At 53.6% G+C, this 20,644-nt stretch overlaps 1 protein-coding gene across 5 annotated transcripts in view; it reads right to left on the bottom strand.

Annotated features, from left to right (window-relative positions):
• The window catches only part of RGS3 (regulator of G protein signaling 3), a 91,041-nt gene that overhangs the window by 9,042 nt on the left and 61,355 nt on the right, over positions 1-20,644 (bottom strand). For all 5 annotated transcript variants that reach the window (XM_069771895.1, XM_069771894.1, XM_069771896.1 and 2 more), the window contains 2 exons: positions 17,652-17,774; positions 1,311-1,955 (listed from right to left, as the gene is read on the bottom strand). In XM_069771895.1, coding sequence (XP_069627996.1) covers positions 1,311-1,955; positions 17,652-17,774 — 768 coding nt within the window. The remainder of the gene's footprint in view (positions 1-1,310; positions 1,956-17,651; positions 17,775-20,644) is intronic.

The raw sequence follows: 20,644 nt of genomic DNA on the forward strand, positions 1-20,644 counted from the left end.
TGTCCTTTCTTGATAGTGTCTGGGAAGGAGTTTGAACCCCCCAGCCCACAATTGCTGACATCAGCCTCCACTTTTGCACAGCAGCCCCATCTGACCAGCCTGTCAGACTTGTAAGGGCTTTCACCAGCTGGCAAGGGACTCTGAGCCCAAAAAGTGCTCCAGGAAACAGCATCAGAGGTGGCTTTTCAAGCAGCATGAGCCTGGCAAGAAGAGGGTTAACCCCATGACAGGTTTAACCCCATCATGCTGCCATGCTTGGTGGCATGCAGGGCTCCATACCAGCCACTCCTGCCAAGGAGCCAGCTGCTACGGAGCAGCATGCAATGTGGTCCTGCACTCTGCAAGGTGGTCCCCAAGCAGCATGACATAGTCCTGAGCTGTGCAACCAGGTCCTGAGCCGTGCAACATGACCTGGAGCAATGCAGCGTGGTCCTTAGCTAAGAAATACAGCCCCAAGTAGAGCAGTACCCACAGCCAGTGGCAGAGATCAAGCTGGCATGAGCTTGGTCGGGCAGAGCAGGGTGCTGGGCCAGCACTGCGGGAAGGCAGGCAGCTGCTTTCCAGCACCCAGAGAGGCTTTGCCCAGGAAGAAAAGGGCAAGCAGCACTTCTCATGCACAACCTTTGCAATGGCACATTGTTTCCTGCAAAAGTACAATCAAGGCAAGCTCTGCTCTGAGGAGCACGGGGAGCACTCCAGACAGCTGTGCTTGTGAGAACAGACCAGCCCCGTACAAAGCTCCTGCTGCACAGCCCTCTGCTGCTTCTCCTTTCTGCATGTCAGGGGCAGAAATCACTGCTGACCTCAACATTTTTCTGAGACAGGCCCTCCATAACGGTCAAAGCCCTGGAAGAGGCTGGGCAGGGCAGAAAGCCACACTGCTCCTGGCATCCCTGAGCACACCAGGGACTCTTTGTTATCAGAGGCTTTCTGGAGCCTGGCTTTTTCCTGTCCCCACCACTGCGAGCCACTCTTTGCAAGTGCAGACACCTGGGTGCACCTCTCCCTCCACTGGTCTCAGCAGACAGCAGCTCTCCAGGACATGGGACTTTGCAGGATCTCGATGCAGCGGTGGGAGATGCCCACCCACAGCACCAGCACACTGGCTCTGGGTGACATCCCCTGGGTGCTAAGCATCTCCCAGAGCTGACTGCCAGTGTCAGGGACCTTCCTAGCCCCTCAGATGCCAGCTTTGCCATGGCCATAGAGAGAGGGGCCACATGCTGGCACACCCCCACCCCAGGAACTCCCCCATCGCCACAGCCAAGCAAGAGCCAGCTGCCCCACAGAGCCAGCATTGGCTCACATACCTTCCTGTGCCCTGAAAACAGCAGGGTGAGCTGGTGGATGGAGCCACCGTTTTTGGCAAGCTCTTTCTTGAGGGTCCTGGGGGAGGGCAGGGCCCAGTGGCCCTTGGTGCCCTGGCTGTCCGAGCAGTTGAGGGTGGTGTCAGAGGTGAAGCAGTGGCTCTTGGCCTCCTGCAGCAGGCTGCCCTCACTGTGGGTCCGGCGCCGCAGGGAGCTCTGCACACTCAGCGTGTAGACAGGCTGACAGCCCGACGTCTCGATCATGCTGCTGCGCTTCGCTTCATTCCTCTCCAAGTAGTGCTCGTCGCTGTCTTCATCCTCATCCTCCTCATCCTCATCCTCATCCTCATCCTCCTCCTCGTCCTCGCCATCCGTGGTGCTGCCCACTATGCCCACTGCACTCTGGCTGAAGGTGCTGTCGAGCCGCAGCTCGGGGATGACGAAGGCTGGCAGGGAGCTGGGCTGCTCCTCTCCCTTCTCCGTGGCCCCTGGCTGCTTTTCCACCAGGAAAGGACGCTGGGTGGCTCCCAGAGCGTCCCAGGGCTCAGCCGGAGCTGGTGCCTCTGCAGCCAGAGGAGCATCACCCGCTGCCACCTTCCCGTCCTCTGAGTGCATCTGCCCTGGCTTCTCAGCATCCGTCTCCAGCATCTGCCCAGGAGAGAAGATAAAGAAGGATGAAGGCAGAATCACCCCACATCTCTTGCTGACCACCTTCCTGGGGAGCCTTTCTGCTCCTGACACCCCAAGCACAAGGCTGGCACCAACTTGTACAGCCCTAAAGGTGCTCTGGTGGGGTGGGACAGCATCATCCCCATGTCATGGCAGGTCGCCCATCACTCTCACAGCACCCAGTCCTGGTGCTGATCTGGTGGCTATGGGGCAGGAGTGGGATGGGGCCACCCAGCTCCCACATCAAGCACCCGGCAGCACCTGCAGGTTTGGAGGAAACCGGGGGGCCGGTGGCAGGTGGCTCAGGCTGGCAGCACAGCCGGCGCAGACAGGCTCAGCTTCAGCTGCAGAGGCAGAGCTAGTAACATCATCCTTACCCTGATGGCTCCACTGTCCCCCTAGGAGCTGCTGGGGGGGGCTCAGCCCTGCAGAGATCTCCCTGAGGTTGGCAGGGCAGCAGAGAAAACCAGCAGCTCTCGTCTGGCAGCTCCGGCCCCTCCTGCACCACATTATTACATGCACAAGGGAAGCACCGGGCTCTGCTCATCTGCAGATTGCCCAAGCTCTGCCCGGCCACGGCCAAGAGTGGCTCAGCCTCCCTGACAGAGTTCCCTGGCTGTGGGGCTTCCCACGGCTGCCCCACAGTGCCCTGCACAGACGTGGCCCCGCAAAACCACAACTGCTCCTACCAGTCCCTTTCATTTTTCTAAGGCTTCAGGGCTGTTTTTTGCCAGCTTTCCTCTGCAGTTGGGAAAGGCCTGAGCAAGCTCTGCCCTTTCAAAGGGAAAAGCCAGGAGTAGCCTAAGGGAAAAAACCTCCAAGGTTTTTTCATGAGCAGGGGGTGTCTGCAAGGAGCTCCCCCGACCAGAGCTGGGTCCTCTCTTCCATGTGATTTTCCCTTTGCACAGAGCCCAGCTAAGCCAAAGGGGCAAAACCAGCTTAGCAGGGAAGAAAGACCAAAGCAGAGAAAAATCCTCCCTCCGGGAAGCAATTCCCACCTACATAGACCCTGTCAGGCTGGGGCAGGGGTTATTATACACGACCAACCCCAGGTAACCAGAAAAAACATCACTGTATCCCCAATTAAGATCCAAGCATTTTCACAAGCCCAATGGCAACCAGAAAGCTGGAGTTAACAAAGCCACCACCCCTGTATAAATTAGGTTGACTTCAGCTTCAAAAAGAGCAGCAGCCCTGGGAATCAGCCCATCCAGCCACACTTCCTATTGGGAAGAGGCACCCAGGAAGCAGAATGAGGCTGTATCCCCATGGTGGTCCCAGCTTGTGACAGCAGACCCCTGCAAGCCATCCCCTGAGACAGCCAACCTGCTGCTAAACACCCCTCGCCCTGCAGAGCCGGTGCACATGGATTATAACCTGCGACTGGATATCACCAGGGAGCTGTATGCAGATGTTGGGCTGCAAAAGCTGCTGTCATCCCCAGGAAATACCCTGGAGGTGTTTAAGCCCCAGCTTCAGCACCATCTGCTCTGCACAGCAGGGATGGCACAGAGACCGCGCAGCACCCAGCAGCATCCTCAGGCACCTGTCAGAGCTAATGGGTCCAAAAAGCAGGCCAGATTTCCAAAAGGGTGCTTGAGTTCAGTGCCGCAGCCAGCCTCCTCCTGGGCAGCACACAGAGGAGCTCACCCATGTCCACCTGTGCCTTGCCCTTTTTTGTCATGCCAAAAGGGCCCCCTCTACAGCAATGAGCATGGAGAGGACCCACTCTGTCCCCTTTCAGCCTGACTCGCCACAGGCAGCGATTTAGCATCAGCTGAACTGCCCCAGTGAGTCTGAACTAAAATTCAGAGACCATCATGTCCTCGGTTCCATCTGTGACATCTGCCCTGTCCCCAAAACAGCTGGATTTGGTGGGAGGTTGTCCTGGTTTCAGCTGGGATAGAATTAACTGTCTTCCTAGTACCTGGTACTGTGCTATGTTTTGAGTTCAGTATGCAAAGAATGTTGATAACACTGATGTTTTCAGTTGTTGCTAAGTAGTGTTTAGACTAAAGTCAAGGATTTTCCAGCTTCTCAAGCCCAGCCAGCGAGAAAGCTGGAGGGGCACAAGAAGTTGGCACAGGACAGACCCAGGGCAGCTGACCCAAACTGGCCAACGGCGTATTCCATACCGTGTGACATCCCATTTAGTATAGGAACTGGGGAGCGGGGGCAGGGAATCGCCTGTGTCGATCGGCGGGTGGTAAGCAATTGCACTGCGCATCATTTGTACATTCCGATCCTTTTATTATTGCTGTTGTCATTTTATTAGTGTTATCATTATCATTATTAGTTTCTTCTTTTCTGTTCTATTAAACTGTTCTTATCTCAATCCACAGGTTTTGCTTCTTTTCCCGATTTTCTCCCCCATCCCACTGGGTGGGAGGGGAGTGAGTGAGTGGCTGCATGGTGCTTAGTTGCTGGCTGGGGTTAAACCACGACAGAGGCACAAAGCGAATGCTCAGTTTACCCCATCCTTGTGGCTGTTTCACTCCCCCCATGGTAATTTCTTGTAAAAAGGGAGTGCTTCCAAACTTGCTGTGCAAGGATGCTATTTGCACCAGCATGTGTTTTAATTATGCTGCTTATGTCTTATTTGTATTGCAATCACTGTCATCATTATTTCATGAAATAATTAGAGGAAAAACCCACGCAGCCGTCAATTTGCTCCCTGCAAAACCCTCCCCCTCCCCAACAGCTTCCTGTCTGTCCAGTCCTTCTGCTTAATATTGCTGGTTGCCCGCATTAGATAAGGCCCTAGAAGGAAATGAACAGGGTCCTTTAAAATGAGAGATATTTGGGGATTAAATTAAATCCCTGCGCTAATTCAATCAGAGACTCTTCTGCTCTTCAGTGGCATGGAGGGTATAAGCAGGAGCCTCACTACCGAGCAAGGTTTCCATCTCGAGTTGAAAGCATCACCGGGGCTGTGAAATCCCATCCTCACAGAAAGGGCCGTGGCTGAGCTCTGCTCAACATCACCTGATAGTGGGGGAAAGAGAGGGAAGAAAAGCGGCAGTAATGCCATCACAGCCAGCCAACAAGCCTGACCATGGCTGGAGACACCAGGGACTTCATCAGCACGAAGCCAAGGACCACCCTGCTGCGCAAAGCTGATTTGGGCCAGCAATGACAGGGACATGACCAGGTTTCCTCCTCACCATTGTCATGGCCAAGGGGCTGCTGGAGGAGGCAGAAGATGGAGGCAGTGCTGATGCTGTCTGAGCAGGGAGGTGATGTCCTTCCACCTCAACGACTCATCCAAAACATCCCATCGTCTCGCTGCAGCATGGGTCCCTCTTCCTGGCCAGCAGCAGTCACTCAGGAGCCAGCAGCCAACATCTGGATCTCTCCAGCCTCAACATCTTGGTCTCACTGCTCTCAACATCTGGGTGTCCCTATCCTCAATATGCGGGTTTCCCTGTTCTCAGCAACTACATCTTCCCATCCTCAACATCGGGGTCCACCTGCCCTCAACATGTTGGTCTTCCCATTCTCAACATCTGGATTTCCCTGTCCCAAGCTGGGAAGGCCTAGAGGCTTTACTATATCCTCCCTGGAGGACCTCACACTTCACTGTTTTGGTTTCTATCTCAGACTAAGTGGCCAAGGCAGCATGTCCCAAGAAGGGGAAGAGAAAGTAGAAGAGCGAGCTGTCTCCAAGCCCCAAGATGACTATGAGGGGTAGTTTTAGGGAAGGAGGATGATAGGTCTGAGATCAGAGCAACAGCAGTAAAGTCCCTAATATCGATTTCCCCATTGAACAAGCCTCAACACAACCCAAAAAAGCCAAACAACATTGCCCCGCCTGCTCCAGCATCCTCAGTCTCTGCACCTGTAACCTGCTGCCTGGACTCCCTCTGCCTTTGGGCATCACTCACTGATTCAAAAGTTTTCTTGAAACCAAGACAGGGGAGAAGTACTGCAAACCCTCTGCTCTTCAGTCTGTAATTTGATCAGGTTTTTTCTAGTTGCTGCTAGAAACTAAAACTGTTCTAGTTTGCCAGTAGAGCAAATTTTGACGAACAGATGTGGGTTTGTCAGCGCAGCCTCGACTTCTCTAGCATTTCTTTAAATAACATGCCCTTTCTGGTGGCCCACAGTCGGGAATTCCAGCTGGGAAAACACCAGCCACAGAGGTGGCACAGCTGTGAGCTGAAGCCTGCACTGGCCTTCCCCTGGTGCTGCCAGCTCTCACACTGCCAGAAGTGCTGCAATATGTGGCATTCCCTTAAATCCCCAGCTCTAGGAGGTCAGGGATTTTTTTGACGCTCTGTTTCTTATTTCAAAACCTCTGCTCCTCACAGTCAAAGAGCAACTGTGCCTCAAATAACACCTGGACACAAGAAAATTGAATTCAGCCTTTCCTACCTCCTGATATGGATGCTTAGGTTTTGCAATGCACATCTTTCTCTTGCGGTAATACTGGGAAAGAGGAGGCTAAACATGCCTAAAAGAACAGCCCTGCACCCAGGCAGCTCCTCAGCCAAAAGCAGGGACTGGGAAAAGCAGGGAAGTCCCTGCAGATAACAGACTATTGGACATTGAGATGAGCGGGAGAGTGAAAGACGCGCTGCTCTGTGTGCTCACCCCAGGAGGAGCTAATGGACCTCCTAAGATACTGCTAGAAGAGTTGCTCTTATGAGCTGTCCCCAGACTATGGCAGCCCCATCCTCTATGCATCCCATGGAGGAACCTCTCTGGCTCCTGCTGCCCTTAAATCTACCTTTGCTCAAAGGTGCCTCACCTGTCCCCAGAAGCATTTAACTCCATGGGAATGAGACCAAGTACCTCTCCAGGGGGATTCTGGGGAGGACACAGCCAGCTTCGCTACTGGCAGTGTGCTCCCTGTGCAGAGGTAACATCCCTCCCCAGAGCAGATGGGATGCAGGGAAAACAGCATCGACATCACCCAGGGAAACATCAACATTTCTGAAGTATGTTTTTCCTAAAGTGGAAGAAAAAGTTACAATTTCAGTTCTTAGCATGGGACAAACTGTGCCCAGATCCATCAGATCAGAAACTTCTAACTGGCCCTGTGAAGCGCCACCAAAACCATTGACAATGAGCACCTCGAGACTTAAAAAGTGACCATTAAGAACCAGGTAAGTACACGGCTAATAGAAGTGGTATCTATTACACACCACAGGGCTGAAAAGAAGAAACCAAAGCCAGAAATGCAAAACAGAACTACTGAAACTTGAGAAAATTTTCATGGGAGTCATTTTGAAAGTGCTCACAAGGAGCATCCCCTGAGCAGCTCCACTCCTTGCCCTCCTTGAGCCATGGCAGCTCTGTGGGGCCAGCCAGAGCTCAGGGCTCATTGCACAGCAGGGTTTTCTACCCATTCCTTGCTTCATTACTGAATCAATGAATAATTGATACAGAGCAATTAGTGTAACAGCAAAAGCAAGAACAGATGTATAAACCCAAGCAGCAGGATCCAACAGCGCACTGGGGCAAGGCAGTGAGGGTAAATATATGCGTCCGACAAGACACCTGTGAAGGTGTGAATGTTCATACCACCCAAAAAATCCTGGGCTTGAAACGACTCAGAGCCCTGGAAGAAGAAGTCCTCCTCCACCGGAGGAAATGATCCCGTGCCAGCAGCCTGCGCTAATCCCATTACTCCATTACTGTCATCCCCAACTGATTGATCTGCAAATGGGGCCTGACCAGGGTATCGCCCAGCCCTGATGCTGCAGTGGCCACACTCTGCGCCTCTCCCCAGAGCCACTCTGCTCCCTGCAACACAGCGGTAGACAGGAGCCAATGCTTAATCGAGGTCAACAGCCTTGCCCATAGCAGAGGGCATGCAGGAGGGAGCCCAGTCTGCAGGCGCAGCTTGGACCCTGCGTTTCAGTGCAACCACCCGCTGAAGGTGTCAGCAAACAACCTGAGACAAAACCTCCCCATGCCGCGTACTTCAGCCAAGCAGCTGGAGTTAACATAGACTTGCTACTGCCATAGCACCGAGCTGCCAGCCCTGAACCACAGCTGCCCCGGCAGTCCCAGCTCTGGACCCCAACCTGTCCCCTGCCCAGTGCCCTCCATCCCTGCCAAGGGTATGAGCATGCAAACTGATCTGATTTCAGTGGCAAGGGCTGAATATGCTGTTTGGTCCCCAGTGCCAGTAAACGGAGGGTATCCAAAAGGCTGTAAAAGTCCTGGAGCAGAAAGCCCACATTGTCAGCACACTGCAATGCCGCTCCCGCAAGGAGAGCCAGCAAATGCAGATGGCACAGCCATACACAGCCCAAATTTGCAAGGGAACCTCAAGAAGTCCCCATCACTACAAACACCTCTTTGCTATTCCCAGATGCTGCTCATTACAAACCCTTCAAGCCCAGCCTAGTGGCAAATGAAGCCGGGCAGGAGCCACAGGTTCCCCAAGAGACCTCAGGGACCAGCCCAGTGCAGGAGCGCAGAGGGACCAACGCGGAGAGCAGAGCAGATGTCTTTGATCTAAATAAAAGGACATCAGCATTCCCAACGGTGCTGTGCTGCTTCCTCAACCTGCAGCCGGATCCTGCCCAGCAAAGGGTACAGCCCCCAGGTTGCAATCTTTGAAAGTAAAACCTACCAAATCTGGGCTCTCAGTTGCATCCCAGCTGCACGGGCCGAGCGAGCGGCATCTCCCTCCGGCGGCGCCGGCCCCGACATGTGCCCGCAGCCGTGGCTCAGCAGATGCTAGCGCAGTGCTTGGCTCTGCCTCTGCAGTTATTAATGTCCATGTCAAGCGGCAGCTGAAGCCGCCCCAGCCTCTCCCAGACACGGCTCCCTCATGCCCTGGTGCTATTTACAGCTCTGCTAGCAATCCCTGGAGGTACTATTACCTGCTGATAAAAGTGGACAACTGCTCTGCCTTGAGGAAGAGCTATGTATCACCCTGAAACCCACCACATTCACTTTTGCAGCTCCCCTTCTCCTGCCCTGTCCTACCCCCGAGAGACACTAAGAAGCAGACTGATTCCAGTGCTTCCTGCTAAATGAAACTCTGCTGCAGGTTCGCAGTTGGTTTTTTTTCCTGAACTACTTTCTATGGAAAAGGGACAGTTCTGAAGTGGGAGATGCTCTGTAGTGTGGTGCTTTGCCCTCTGCACTGCAATCCCCTACGAGCAGCTCTACCCAAATGGGCAGGGACAGGGAGAAAAAGCATGTAGGAGGGTGTACAGTCTCCATCCAGGGGACAGCCGATGCATGACCATCTGTCCCTTCACACCAGCCTGGGGATCCGACTGCCTTGGCTGGACGTTTCTCCTCCTGGTATTACACTTTATTGACCGAGACAGGCAAGTTGCCCTGATGGCTACGGAGAGAGAGCACAGTGGTGTGTGTGTGCACAGCCGCTGTCACAGCCATTTGCCGGTGGTTGTCTGCACCATGGCCACCGTTTGCTGATGGGTCCTCACTGCCACAGTGACAAGCTGTGCTCGGCTTTCCTCCAGCATGGACTTCGGGCACACACATGTCCCCCTGCTCCCAGCCAGCTGCAGGTTCATGGATGCTCCCAGAATGGAGCACGGGAAATGTACTGCCTCCTATTCCTCGCAGGTAGCCACACCTTTGTAGTGGTACAGGAAATGTAAAAGCTCCCTCACCCGGTCTCACTGGACACAAAGCTGAGCTCAGCCTCATGATGCTGTCACCGACAGCAGCAACATGGCATGGCCACCCCAGCAGATGTGGTCAGCACCTATCCTGCCTGTGCTGGTGAGGGGAGCTGGACCCAGTGGGTTTTGTGCCTGATCGCTCCTTGAGGCCACCTGGCTGGCTGCAGGTCTGTGGGACATGGGCACACAGCCCAGGGATGTCACCACACTGGCGGTGCCCAGCTGCCCCTGAGACTCAGAGCACCCCCAGCCCAGGGTCCCTGGCCCCTCTCAGCCAGGAACGAACCCAGCCACCATGCAAACCTGCACACACCCACTGCACTGTGTCCATCATTTTGGCAATACAGCTCCAGTTTGCCCAAGCTGGGCACCAGCTACAGCCTGCAGCCTCATCGACCCAGGTAACCTGCCTCCACAGGCTGAGCACAGTGGGACCCACTGCTGGAGGCTAATGAAATGACATCGGGGTCATAAATATCCCTGGCAGTAAAAAAGCAGAGTGGTGGGAAAGGGGGAGGAAGGAACGGATCCTGTCATTGGCATTCAGCCCACAACCCTCAGCATCCTTTCCCTGCCTGGGGTGACACAGCGCTGATCAGCAGGGGAATCTCTCTGCAGCATTATCTGCAGGGGCAGAGCATTGTCCCCTGTGCAGGATGAGGGAAGTGACAGCAGGAGCCAGAGCTGATGCATTCAGCCACTGCAGAGCCATTGTGAAGGACTCATCCCAACATCACTTACAACAGGACAACAAGATCAGAGCTGGAAGCCATTGCTGCTACCAGCACAGATCATGGTACGGAAACAGCCACTGAGAGAAGAGGACCTGGCAGAGCAGCTCTGCCTCCGACTGGCACCAACAGGGCTGTGGCCAGAGCCACACACAGAACAGAGGAATCCCAAATGGTACCAAAACCAACACTGGTGCCTCCAAAGCCAAACGCAACCCTCCTACAATCGTGCTGTCAAGCCTTGCCCTGCCACTCCATCAGGAAGGTTACAGGGCAGGATGACAAGCCTCACGGAAGACCAGGGGACCCCGCGGGGGCAGGATGAAGCCATGCCTCCCAATCCCACACCACTCTGGGCATCACTACCCACATCCCCCCGGCATTTCGGACACGTCCTTTGGCTTTTCAAAAGTATCAGGGTTCAAGTAACTTTTGCAAGGAGTTACTTGAACTTGGCTTCGGAGTCTGCCCAACCACACACTCACAGCCCCCTGCCACGCTCAAAGTGAAAAGTGTCAGCAACTACCCAAAGCAGGAGTCATTTGGGCAGAGGAAAGGACCACTCCAGCTGAGTGGATACTGCCAGCCCTGCCTGGCACAGGCAGCACTGTGCCAAAGCACTTCCAGTGCCTTCATTAAAGCACAGCAGCGCTGGCTTAAACCACTTACTCTGTGCCTTTGACCAGCCTGTGCAAATGATCTCAACACTGCTCAACCCCGCCGTCCCCCCCCCGCTGCTGGCACCGCTCCTGCCAGCACACTCGCTCTTACCAGCCCTTCTGGGGATTCACGAGAAACAGACCTTCAAGGGCTTAAAAATGCTTCTGGCTGTGATGAAAGTGTCGGCGGCTGCTCACACTCCTGCTACACCACTGTGCCTTCCTGCTCGGGGGGGACACGGGAAGGATCATTGGTGCCGCTGGACGTGGTCGGGAGAACATCGCACAGCACCAGAGAAACAGGAGCTGGTGTTTGCCGGAGGGAAGAGGTCTGCTTTCCTAATGGCTTTGGAGTCCAGCTAAGCAAACGAACAAATAAAGCTGGAGCTGCGGCTCTCAGCTGGCCCATCTGCTCCATCATCCCTCCCCGCTCACTCCCAGCGCACATGTGCCTTGGGAGCCCATAAGCCAGCAGCACTGGGGCCAAGAGAGCGGCTGTCCTGGGCTGGCAGCCCCCAGCACCTCCATGACACCTGGGCCAGCACCAAGAGCCAGCAGGGCTGGAAACTGAGCTCGATGGAGCCAGGGCTTGGTGCTGGGGGAGATGCTAAAAAGTCCAGTACCCCACCAGGCATCCCATCCAGCCCCATGCGAATCCTAGCCTCCCCAGGCTTTGTGCTGTGTCCCTGTGCTTAGGACTGCAAGCCAACTGATGTGCAAGAAGGGAATGATGAGGTGAAAGATCAGCCCCAGGACCCCTCAGCACTCATCCAAACCCACCTGCACTGCAGGGAATAAACAGTCAGGCTACTGTTTGAGCTGGACACTTGAGACGTGCTTTGAAGCCTCAAAGGGAGCTGTAAAAACCCCCCATATAGCCTTTGATGCCCTGATTGCTTTTGGGTCTTGTTCCCATGAAAGAGGGCTACAAACCCAACAAGAATATGGCTCAGGATGGATCAATCCACAGTAGCTCAAACTGCATCTACTTCCTTTATGTTTGCAGCCTGCTTCACACCCGCTGCTATCTCTTCAGCTCCTGTCCCAGCTGAATTAAAGTCAACACATTGTCCTCCTCTTGGCCTGTCAGGTGCTGAGCATGAGATCCATGTGCCACCATGCATCAAGGTCATGATTGTGGATTCAAGGGTCCCATTCTGATGGCTTGGAGACCTCTGGCAGCGACAGTTTCATCCAGATATTTAAGTGGATGGAGCTGAACTGAAGCCTGACTCACAGAGGGACAGTGTCTCCAGTCCCACAGCCTCCCAGATTCATGGCGTTGCTGAAGCAGCCTTTAGCTGACCTCAGTAACAAGTTTTTCCAGCCCAGGGTGAGAGCCAGGCTGTGCTCACTGTCATGGAACAACACTTATTTGCTTTACTTTTGTAACCTGGCTCATAAGTACTGCCAGCTGATGCTTTAACCCTTATTGGGGCCGAATAAACCTCAAGGTTTTCTCCTCTGTTTGAGCACCATGACACAAGCGAGGTGCTGGGAGGGTGTGCGGTCAGGGTCAGGCTGGCCCTTTGGGTGCTGTTGTGATGTGCTTAGCCCTGCCCAGCCTCTCACATTGGCATCACGGAAGAAAAGCAGGCGCTAATGAAGCTCCAGGTTTCCTGCACCCTTGGCCATGCCCTTCCTGGTCTGGCCCACAGCAGCAGGTGAGCAGGACCCTCTGGAGCAGAGCTGGTACAGACGGGGCTGCAGGTTCCCAGCCCAAAATGGAAGGACTTTGGGCCAAAAACAAAGTGAGAAGGTGCAAATTCCCTCCTTCCCCATCAAACAGCCAATGGCACTCTGACTATACTCCTGCTGAGTAAAGCACCCCGTGAATGCTGGATCAGAGAGAGAGAGGTTCACCCCACTTGTCCCCAACCCAAGTGCTTATCACGGCCACCCCAATGCCAGTGACCCCTTGGCTGTGCCAGCTCAAGGGTGTACATGGCCACCATCCAAATGGGAAATCACCCACTGTAAAAAGAAAGGGTGTTGCTGAAAGCAGCGAGGTGTTGGGGAACAGGGATTGCAGAAGGACATGGGTGCACAACAGGGTGGGTGCCTGGGGCACACCAGGGTGCCCAGGGTGAGGAAGAGGAGGCAGGGCATAGGACAGAAGAGGTGTCACCCACGCTCACCCTTCCCCACGCTCCAGGCACTGGGGCCAGTGCACGGGGGAGCACGGCTGCCCCTCCGCCTGCAGCTCCGCCGTGGCAGCCCTCCGCAGAGCCCTCCCCGCACCACTGCTCTGGCCCTGGTTTCCATCATCCCTCGATTACACGCTGTTTGCTCTTGTTGACAGCACATTTACTTGCACTTGTCAAGCACGCTGTAAATAGTGACAGAAAGAGCCCTGCCCTTCCTGACCTGAGGAACAGCCAGGAAGGGGCCGGCCAGTCCCTCCCGGCCGTGTACCCCAGCACCAGAGCCAGTGCTGCCAGGAAGGGCCAGGGTGCAGGATTGGTCCATGCCTGCTGGCACCATCAGCAGCCACAGGAGAGAGACTGGCGGCCGGGCTTTGAAAAATGCTGAGGAACCACCACTTCCCTTGGGAAACAAGGGGAGCACCCATCCTGGACTCCCAGGCCCAAAGTCCACACCACCAAGTGTCCATAATTATTTAGCTTAAGGATAATCTACATCTTTCAGATACAGCCAGCCATCATCTCCAAGGTAATCTCAGGTCACGGAGTCAGAAGGAAGAGTAATCAGCTGTTCTGAGTGTGGAAGACATAAAGAAACAAGCAGTGAGAATCAGATGGTCGTAGCAGGTTCATTATAAGCAGGGTGTTGTGCCATTAATCTTCTCCCTGGTAGCCAAACCAGCTGGAGCAGCTCCAGCCCCTGGCGCCTCATCCTTGCCCCTGCTCTGCAGTTTGCCATCTCTTCAATCGTGCTAATGCAATTTGTCGCATTATGGACAAATGGGCTGGAAACAGGACCAGTGCAGCGATGCAAGATTATAAAAAGCACCATGCTCTGCACAGATGGTCATTATTCGGCCCAAGGAGGCAGCCTCGCTAACTCAATTAATTCATAAAGCTGCTTTCGCTATAATCACATTGCTGCTGCTGTGGTTCCTCACCAGCCTCAGCCCACCTCCAGGCTCCATGCTTCCCTGTTTGAGGATGTTTGTTGCCAAGCTGGGTCACCCTGGTGATGTGTTTTACAGATCCTCACTCAGCACAGCCAAGGGGCAGGGCACAGCCTCCCAGGGCAGATCCAGACCCCAGGACAAGAGTAGGGAAGGCTCTGCAGATGGAGAAATTATCCACAGAACAACTCCTGTGACCTGCTGCAGCTGGCAGGACAGGTTCATCACTCAGTGAAGGCCAGCCAAGTCATATAGTGGCAGCAGAGAAGCCACTGGATCCCCATTTCCACCATGTCTCCTGGACACCAGGGCTAGAGAGCTGGAACACACCGGCAGCCATGGTTATCCCTGGAGCTCCTCCTGCACTGACTCTGGCAGGAAAAGCCCCCTGGGAGCATGGCTGGATCATCACAGCTATATCGCTCATAGCTTTCTCTTCCTACATCTCCAGAAGGAGATGCTACATGCACCATATGCTTGTGTCTCCCAGAAACTAGCAGCTTTGCTCTAAAGCCAGCTACTCTGAAAGTAGCAACCATGCCAGCACGGGCCCATACAGGGTGCATCCTCCAGGCTTGACACTGTCCTCCCGGGAGACATTGCCAGAGGCCATGACAGCTCTGCAGAGCCATCTCCCTGAGCCAGAAGGACCTTCCTGCCCTTAGTGCAGCCCCACCTGGGCATGACTCAGGGGGCCTTGAAAAACAAGAGGTGCCATCCCAAAGCCAAAATTTTTCCGATTTCCCACAGCTCCAAGAAGTTGGCACCATGCAGCTTGCCTCCATCAGTTCAGCCAGTCCAGCCCCTCCTCTCCAGATGTGCCCATCCTGCTGGGAATCCTCTGCCCCATTGCAACTGTTTGTTCTGGGAAGGACGGAGGGACAGCATTAACAGTAGCATTAACGTATTGAAGGGAGAGGCGTCCCCAGCTCGTGTGCTGGTGCGGCAGCCACAGAGGCTGCTGAGGAGCTGCTCTCTGCTCAGACAGTGTCCCTTTCTCTGGCTCCAGTGCACAGCTGGCACATGGCACATCTCTGCCTGGCACCGAGGCTGCCCCAGCCTTTCACTCCCATCGCATGGCAAAGCCCACATACCCTCAGCTGGGCTCTGGCCACAGTGAGATTAGCTGCCTCTTGCCAAGTTGGAGCAGTTTTGAAGGCTTTGCAAATCAGATTCCTGTCTGGAGCAGAAATCAGCCATGCCAAGGCTGATACTTCCAGCTTAATTTGTCTGTTCACAGAGCACAGACACTGTTCTGTTTCCTTAAATAGCCCTAGTATCAAATGACTTGTAAGCAACAAGCAAAGCTAATGGATCGCTTCTCCCTTGCAAGAAGTGACTGATTTTCCCAGCTCCTGCCTCCTGCTGCACCGGCATCCCTGGAGACGTCTGCCCCAACAAACCAGCTGTGGTGCAGACTGGTCACAGAAGCCCCAACTGCAGCTCTCCCATGTCAGGCTTCTGCCCGCAGCCCTGTCCTGTGTGCAGCCAGCCACCCTGCTCCAAGCTTGCACACCCACCAAGCATCCTCGCCTGTCCACTTGGGAGCTGCAGCCTGACACAGGGCTGTTCTTCCTTCCCTACTCTGTTCCTTCTTGCATTTCAGGATCAGGTTTGCTTTAAAATTGCATCCTGAGCAGTTTATACCTTGCTGGGATGGGAAATGGTGTTATGAACTTGATAAAGTGCCTGGTGGTTGCTCTCAAGCTCCTTTTCTCCCTCCTAGCCTCATATCCCACCAGTGGGATTTCCATCAGCTTTGGCAAGCTAAGACAAAACCCCCTTGTCACAAACCTGGAGGGCCCATGCTGGCTCTCCGCTGCAACCAAGGAGCACCCTCTTGGCTACTGAGGCACAGAAAAGCCTTAGAAAGCTTTGTGTTGTCTTCTAGAGTATTTTTTCACCTGTTCAGTAGCCAGGCTCTTTCCATAACATGGGGAGCAGACACTCTCCAGGGCTTTGCTCTGAGCCACAGGGCTTGTAAGTCTAGCAGAGAGCCAAATTCCCACACCCTGCCCTGAATACAGAATCTGGGGTGCAGAGGGCAAACAGCAATATCACCCAAAACCAAAACGGTCCCACAGCACATTGTGATGGACAGCTGTCAAGATCCCCCCTTTTAGGATCTATTTGAGATGCTCAGATTTGAACACGTCCCTGCACAGCTTCATCCCGGAGGATCCCCCAGCCCATGGCTGGATCGCACCCGGCCGAGAGCAGAGTCATGCCAAGCCCCTGACAGCAGCCCCATCACATGCATCCCCCCCATGCCAAGCCACCTAGGACCCCCTGCACGGGCACTGTGTCATGCCAGCAAGACACATTGCAGGAAAACAAGAGACATGGCAGAGTCTGTCACCTCATTGAATTAGCTGCCCCAGGCTATTTGCATTTCTAGACATTTGGTTGGTAACTACGTTCTCAGGCTTTGTATGTTGTTGCTATTTTAGTATGTCTGAAACGTGCAGGAAAAGGAATCCAGAGGCTCTGTCTCCTGCGGAGATGTTTGTGCTGACCCAGCCTGGGACACTGCAAAGCAAAAGCCACATTGCTCTGCCTCCAGATCCGGGCAGTAGCGCAGCCACCTGCTCCTGCTTTTGCCCACACGTACACCTGCCTTTGAGCCATGCACCAAGGCTGTATACACACGTCGACGTGGGGCAGGAGCTGCTCCACCACCACGCACCAGCCAAGGGGAGGTATCCAGGTAGTTTTACCCCCAAGATCCCCATCTGCCTCACTTAAAGCTCTTTAAACTCTCAGTACAGTGTTCGTCTTCTTCCAGAGCAATGGGTCACCCACCAACAGTCTGAACCCAATCCCCGGGGAACAAGATAACTCCAGCAGAGATTGCCACTATCCCAGACAACTCTGTGGTGGCAGCCCCAGCCCCAAAGCCAGGCAGATGGGTGGTGTTAACTACATCCATGCAGGGCAGGCATGCCCTACAGTGCTTCAAACCCACTCCATGCACACATTTATCTTGCCAGTGCTGCTGAGACAATGTTCTCGGGCCAGGCTGAAGCTCTTCAATGTGGGAAAAGTGCTGGTGCTGCCTTGCTAGGTATGAAAAACAGCACTCATCAAATGACCTTTCTGTGCTTTGAGGCCATCTGTGGGGTCCAGATCAAATGCTTGAGCCCATCTGAGTGCACACAAGGGGCAAATCTCTACACCACTACTCCCATGACCTCGGCCTTTTAATCAGGACCCAGAGATCACGGCCTGAACCTCTCCCTCTGCATTCAGTCCTGCCCTAGAGCCGAGCTCTTGGGGAAGGCCATACACCGGGTTGCATGGCCTCAGCTGTCCAAATACAGATACTGGGAGGCGTCAGAAGCAGCCTGCTTGCTGGAGTCAGCAGATGCAAATGCAATAACTGCTTCCCCAAGCAGGGCAGGAAGCTGCAGACGCAGCAGTGCCTGAATACAAACTCACTCACACCTCACCTGGCAAAAAAACAGCCTCCAGAGCAGCTCACCCGGCAGGACCGTCACTGGGGCAAAGCCCGCGCCACAGGCAGAGCCCCGCAATGCTCTGAGTGGGGTTTTCAAGCTCCCGCATGGGTCTCTTACCTTGTTCTCCGTAGGAGCTGATGCCGGATGTTGCTGCTTGGTGATGTTCTCAGCCAGACACCAGCAGATCCTCTTCTTCTGCTCCTGGGAGTAAGCCTCCAAACTTAATAAGCACTCCGATTTCTGACGTAAAGGAAACACAGGCAGAGAGAAGGTCATTAGCTGTGTGTCGCAGGCCCTGGCTTTGTTTGCAAACTACTTGCTTCCAACACACTGTATCAGATGAATGTAAGTATAATGGGAGAGCTCGCACCAGTGTCCTGTGCTCTGGGCACGAGAAAGCAAAATAGATGGGCTTCACAGTGACATCTCCTCCAGAGAGAGGGTGAAAGGCTGCTGTGGTGCAGAGCAGCAGACCTCTACTTTAGTAAGTGGGAGCAGAGTGGTAAGGCACGGGCAGAGCACCAGCAATTCTGCACCCTGTGCCACCACAGTGGAAACGTGTCTATTAAGCTAATTTAGAGGGTGGAAATTGCTCTTTGCTGTATGCAAACATTAATGAGGTGCTGTAGCATGAACTGATGAAAAACAAGCGCCTTTGGGCTGGGTGGGGCTAGGAGGAAGGCAGACCTCAGGAGAGGCTCCAGACCTGCCTTGCCTGTTCTGTTCCTTACTTAAAGCACGCGTCGGGGGTTGTTTTGAGGATGATGCTCCACCTCTGGTCATGCACTGTCTGTGAGCAATGTGCAGTGAGGAAGGAATTAAGAGAAACAATAGGAATTCATCCCAGCTGAGCCCACCTCCCCTCGTGCCCTATCGCCTTCCCTGCATACATCCTTTTTGATACAGACCTATTTCTCTTGGACAGGTGTTCTTTGGGCCAAATCCCACTCATTTAAGAAACCTTCTGACCAAGTTCTCTCAGCAAGTGTGTCCCAGCCCTTAAACCGCTCATCTCTTGTGCTAAAAATTAAGCATTAGTAACATTTGCTGCCCACTGGGATTTTGCACGTTTCACTTTAAAAAGGGTTCAGAAATGCCCATGGCTGGATCATCTCCTTCTGTGGCCAGATATGAAAAGAAAAAAAAAAGCAGAACTTTAGGACAGAACTGCAAAGAAACAAAAAAGAGTCTTCCACTAAAGAGCATGAAAAAGGCCTGTCATTTCCCCCTAGGATTTCCTTCCAGCAGGGCAGGTCTCTGATAGCCTGTTTTTCCCAGAAAGGTCAGAGAGAACTAAGGAACTTGCAGCTTTGTGACTCCAGAGACACAACACAACCAAAAGGGGAAATGCTTTTTAGTCACACCATTTAAAACACTGTTTTCATTGGATGCCCATTCATTCACATTTAATCCAAAATCCCTACTAAAGCAGTAAATAAACCAACTTCCCACATCACCTCTAGAAAAAGAGATGTCTAGTTCAGTCCTTTGCCCCTCTTAAGACAACTAGATTTGATCTTTCTTATGTCTGGACATCACTACATCTATTCCAACAGCAGAAACAGGCTTAAATATTGAAAATGCATGCTCAGGCTTACTGAGCATTATCAAAATGGAATAGAGGTTTGTGATTCAGGGACACAAGGTGGTGGGGTTTCCCCCTGCCCCCCAGATTCTGAGTTGCAGAGATGCTCTGAGCATTCCTCGGAGCATCACAGTGCTCTTCTCCATCCCAGATATCTCAGTTTCTCCCAGTCCCATGTCACCAGATCACCAGGCTGTACCACTGTGATATCCACTTGTCCCTAGGAAGGTACCTAATTGTTCCTACTCTCAGAGAAGCAGACGGGTACCAATCTGCCAGGCTGGAAATCCGGGCTGGCATTTCCTTGCCCCACACTTGGGGCCAGAAGTGAATGACAGCAAGGACTCAGCAGAGCCTAAAAGACAGCACAGCTGCAAGGAGTCCAGTGCCCACACTGATGCGGTAACTAATGCACACTCCCATCCCTACCAAGCTTCTGCAATTCCCTTGGTGTGAGGCTTAAAGCAATTCTAAAAACGTCTCATATCCCCTTGCTCATGACGGATGCACAGCTCACCTACCCCTGCTCTGCAGCCCCTTGCTGATTCAATTACAATCTCCATCTCTTTGATTGAATTTAGTATAAAGCGGAGCTCAGCCCATGCTGGCTGTTGAAAGCAAAGTGCCCCTCTCCCTCCCGCTCAGCCTCAGCGAGCCGGAGAGACTCCCCAACCCCAGCTGCCTCGGAATATTAAAGCCAGGAGAGGAGATTGCCCTCTGGTCCAAAAGTCAGAAGATAAACTCAACCGCCCTGATGTGTGTCCTGGATATTGTGGGCAAGGCTGAGGGGGGACATGAACAGCCAAAATTGCATTTATCAAATCTGTACACATTTTACTATCATTTTTGTGCTACAGCAGTGAGATCTCAGCACTCTTTTCCTTCATAGTGATATTTAACCTCTCCAACACATATTTTCCAAGGGAAGAGTTCTGTTTCTCCCTCTTTCATCAACCTGCTCCCCCCAGTAATGTTCAATAGTGTTGGGGAAAGAGGCAGCCCAACTCTCAGGGCCTGAGCACCCCCCAGCTGCCTCTAAAGCACAGGCTCTTGCTTACAAAGTCCTTTGGGATCGTGCCAGATGGAGGGCAGACATGTGAAGGGCTGATAGTTATATGGGATAAAGCTCTACCGGTGGCACGTGTCCCTGGAGCTCAGCCCCTGCCAAGGGACCGGGCTGCCCAGCTCAGCACTCCTGCTCACTGGGGAGACTGGAGCAGGGCGGTCAGCTAACACCGGGACTGCACTGTGCCCTGTGCACGCTGCCTCGCTCAGGGCTCGCTCTGGGAACCGGCCTCCCCGCTATTGTTTTCCTTCAGGGAGGCTGCCGCTTTGCCTGCCAATATTTACAAAGAGAAAACAGGGTTTAATCTCACAGTGCTGGGAAAGGAGGATGCAGATGGCGTGAAGGGGGCGTTTGCGACCAGATAAAGTGAACGACTGAAGTGGCTGCCAGTTGCTTTCTGACTGCCTTCACCCCAGCATTTTGAAAAACATGTTATTGCAGGTATTGTGTGCTGACTGG

This window comes from Haliaeetus albicilla, chromosome 26, assembly GCF_947461875.1.
Source record: "Haliaeetus albicilla chromosome 26, bHalAlb1.1, whole genome shotgun sequence".
Classification (NCBI taxonomy): domain Eukaryota; kingdom Metazoa; phylum Chordata; class Aves; order Accipitriformes; family Accipitridae; genus Haliaeetus; species Haliaeetus albicilla.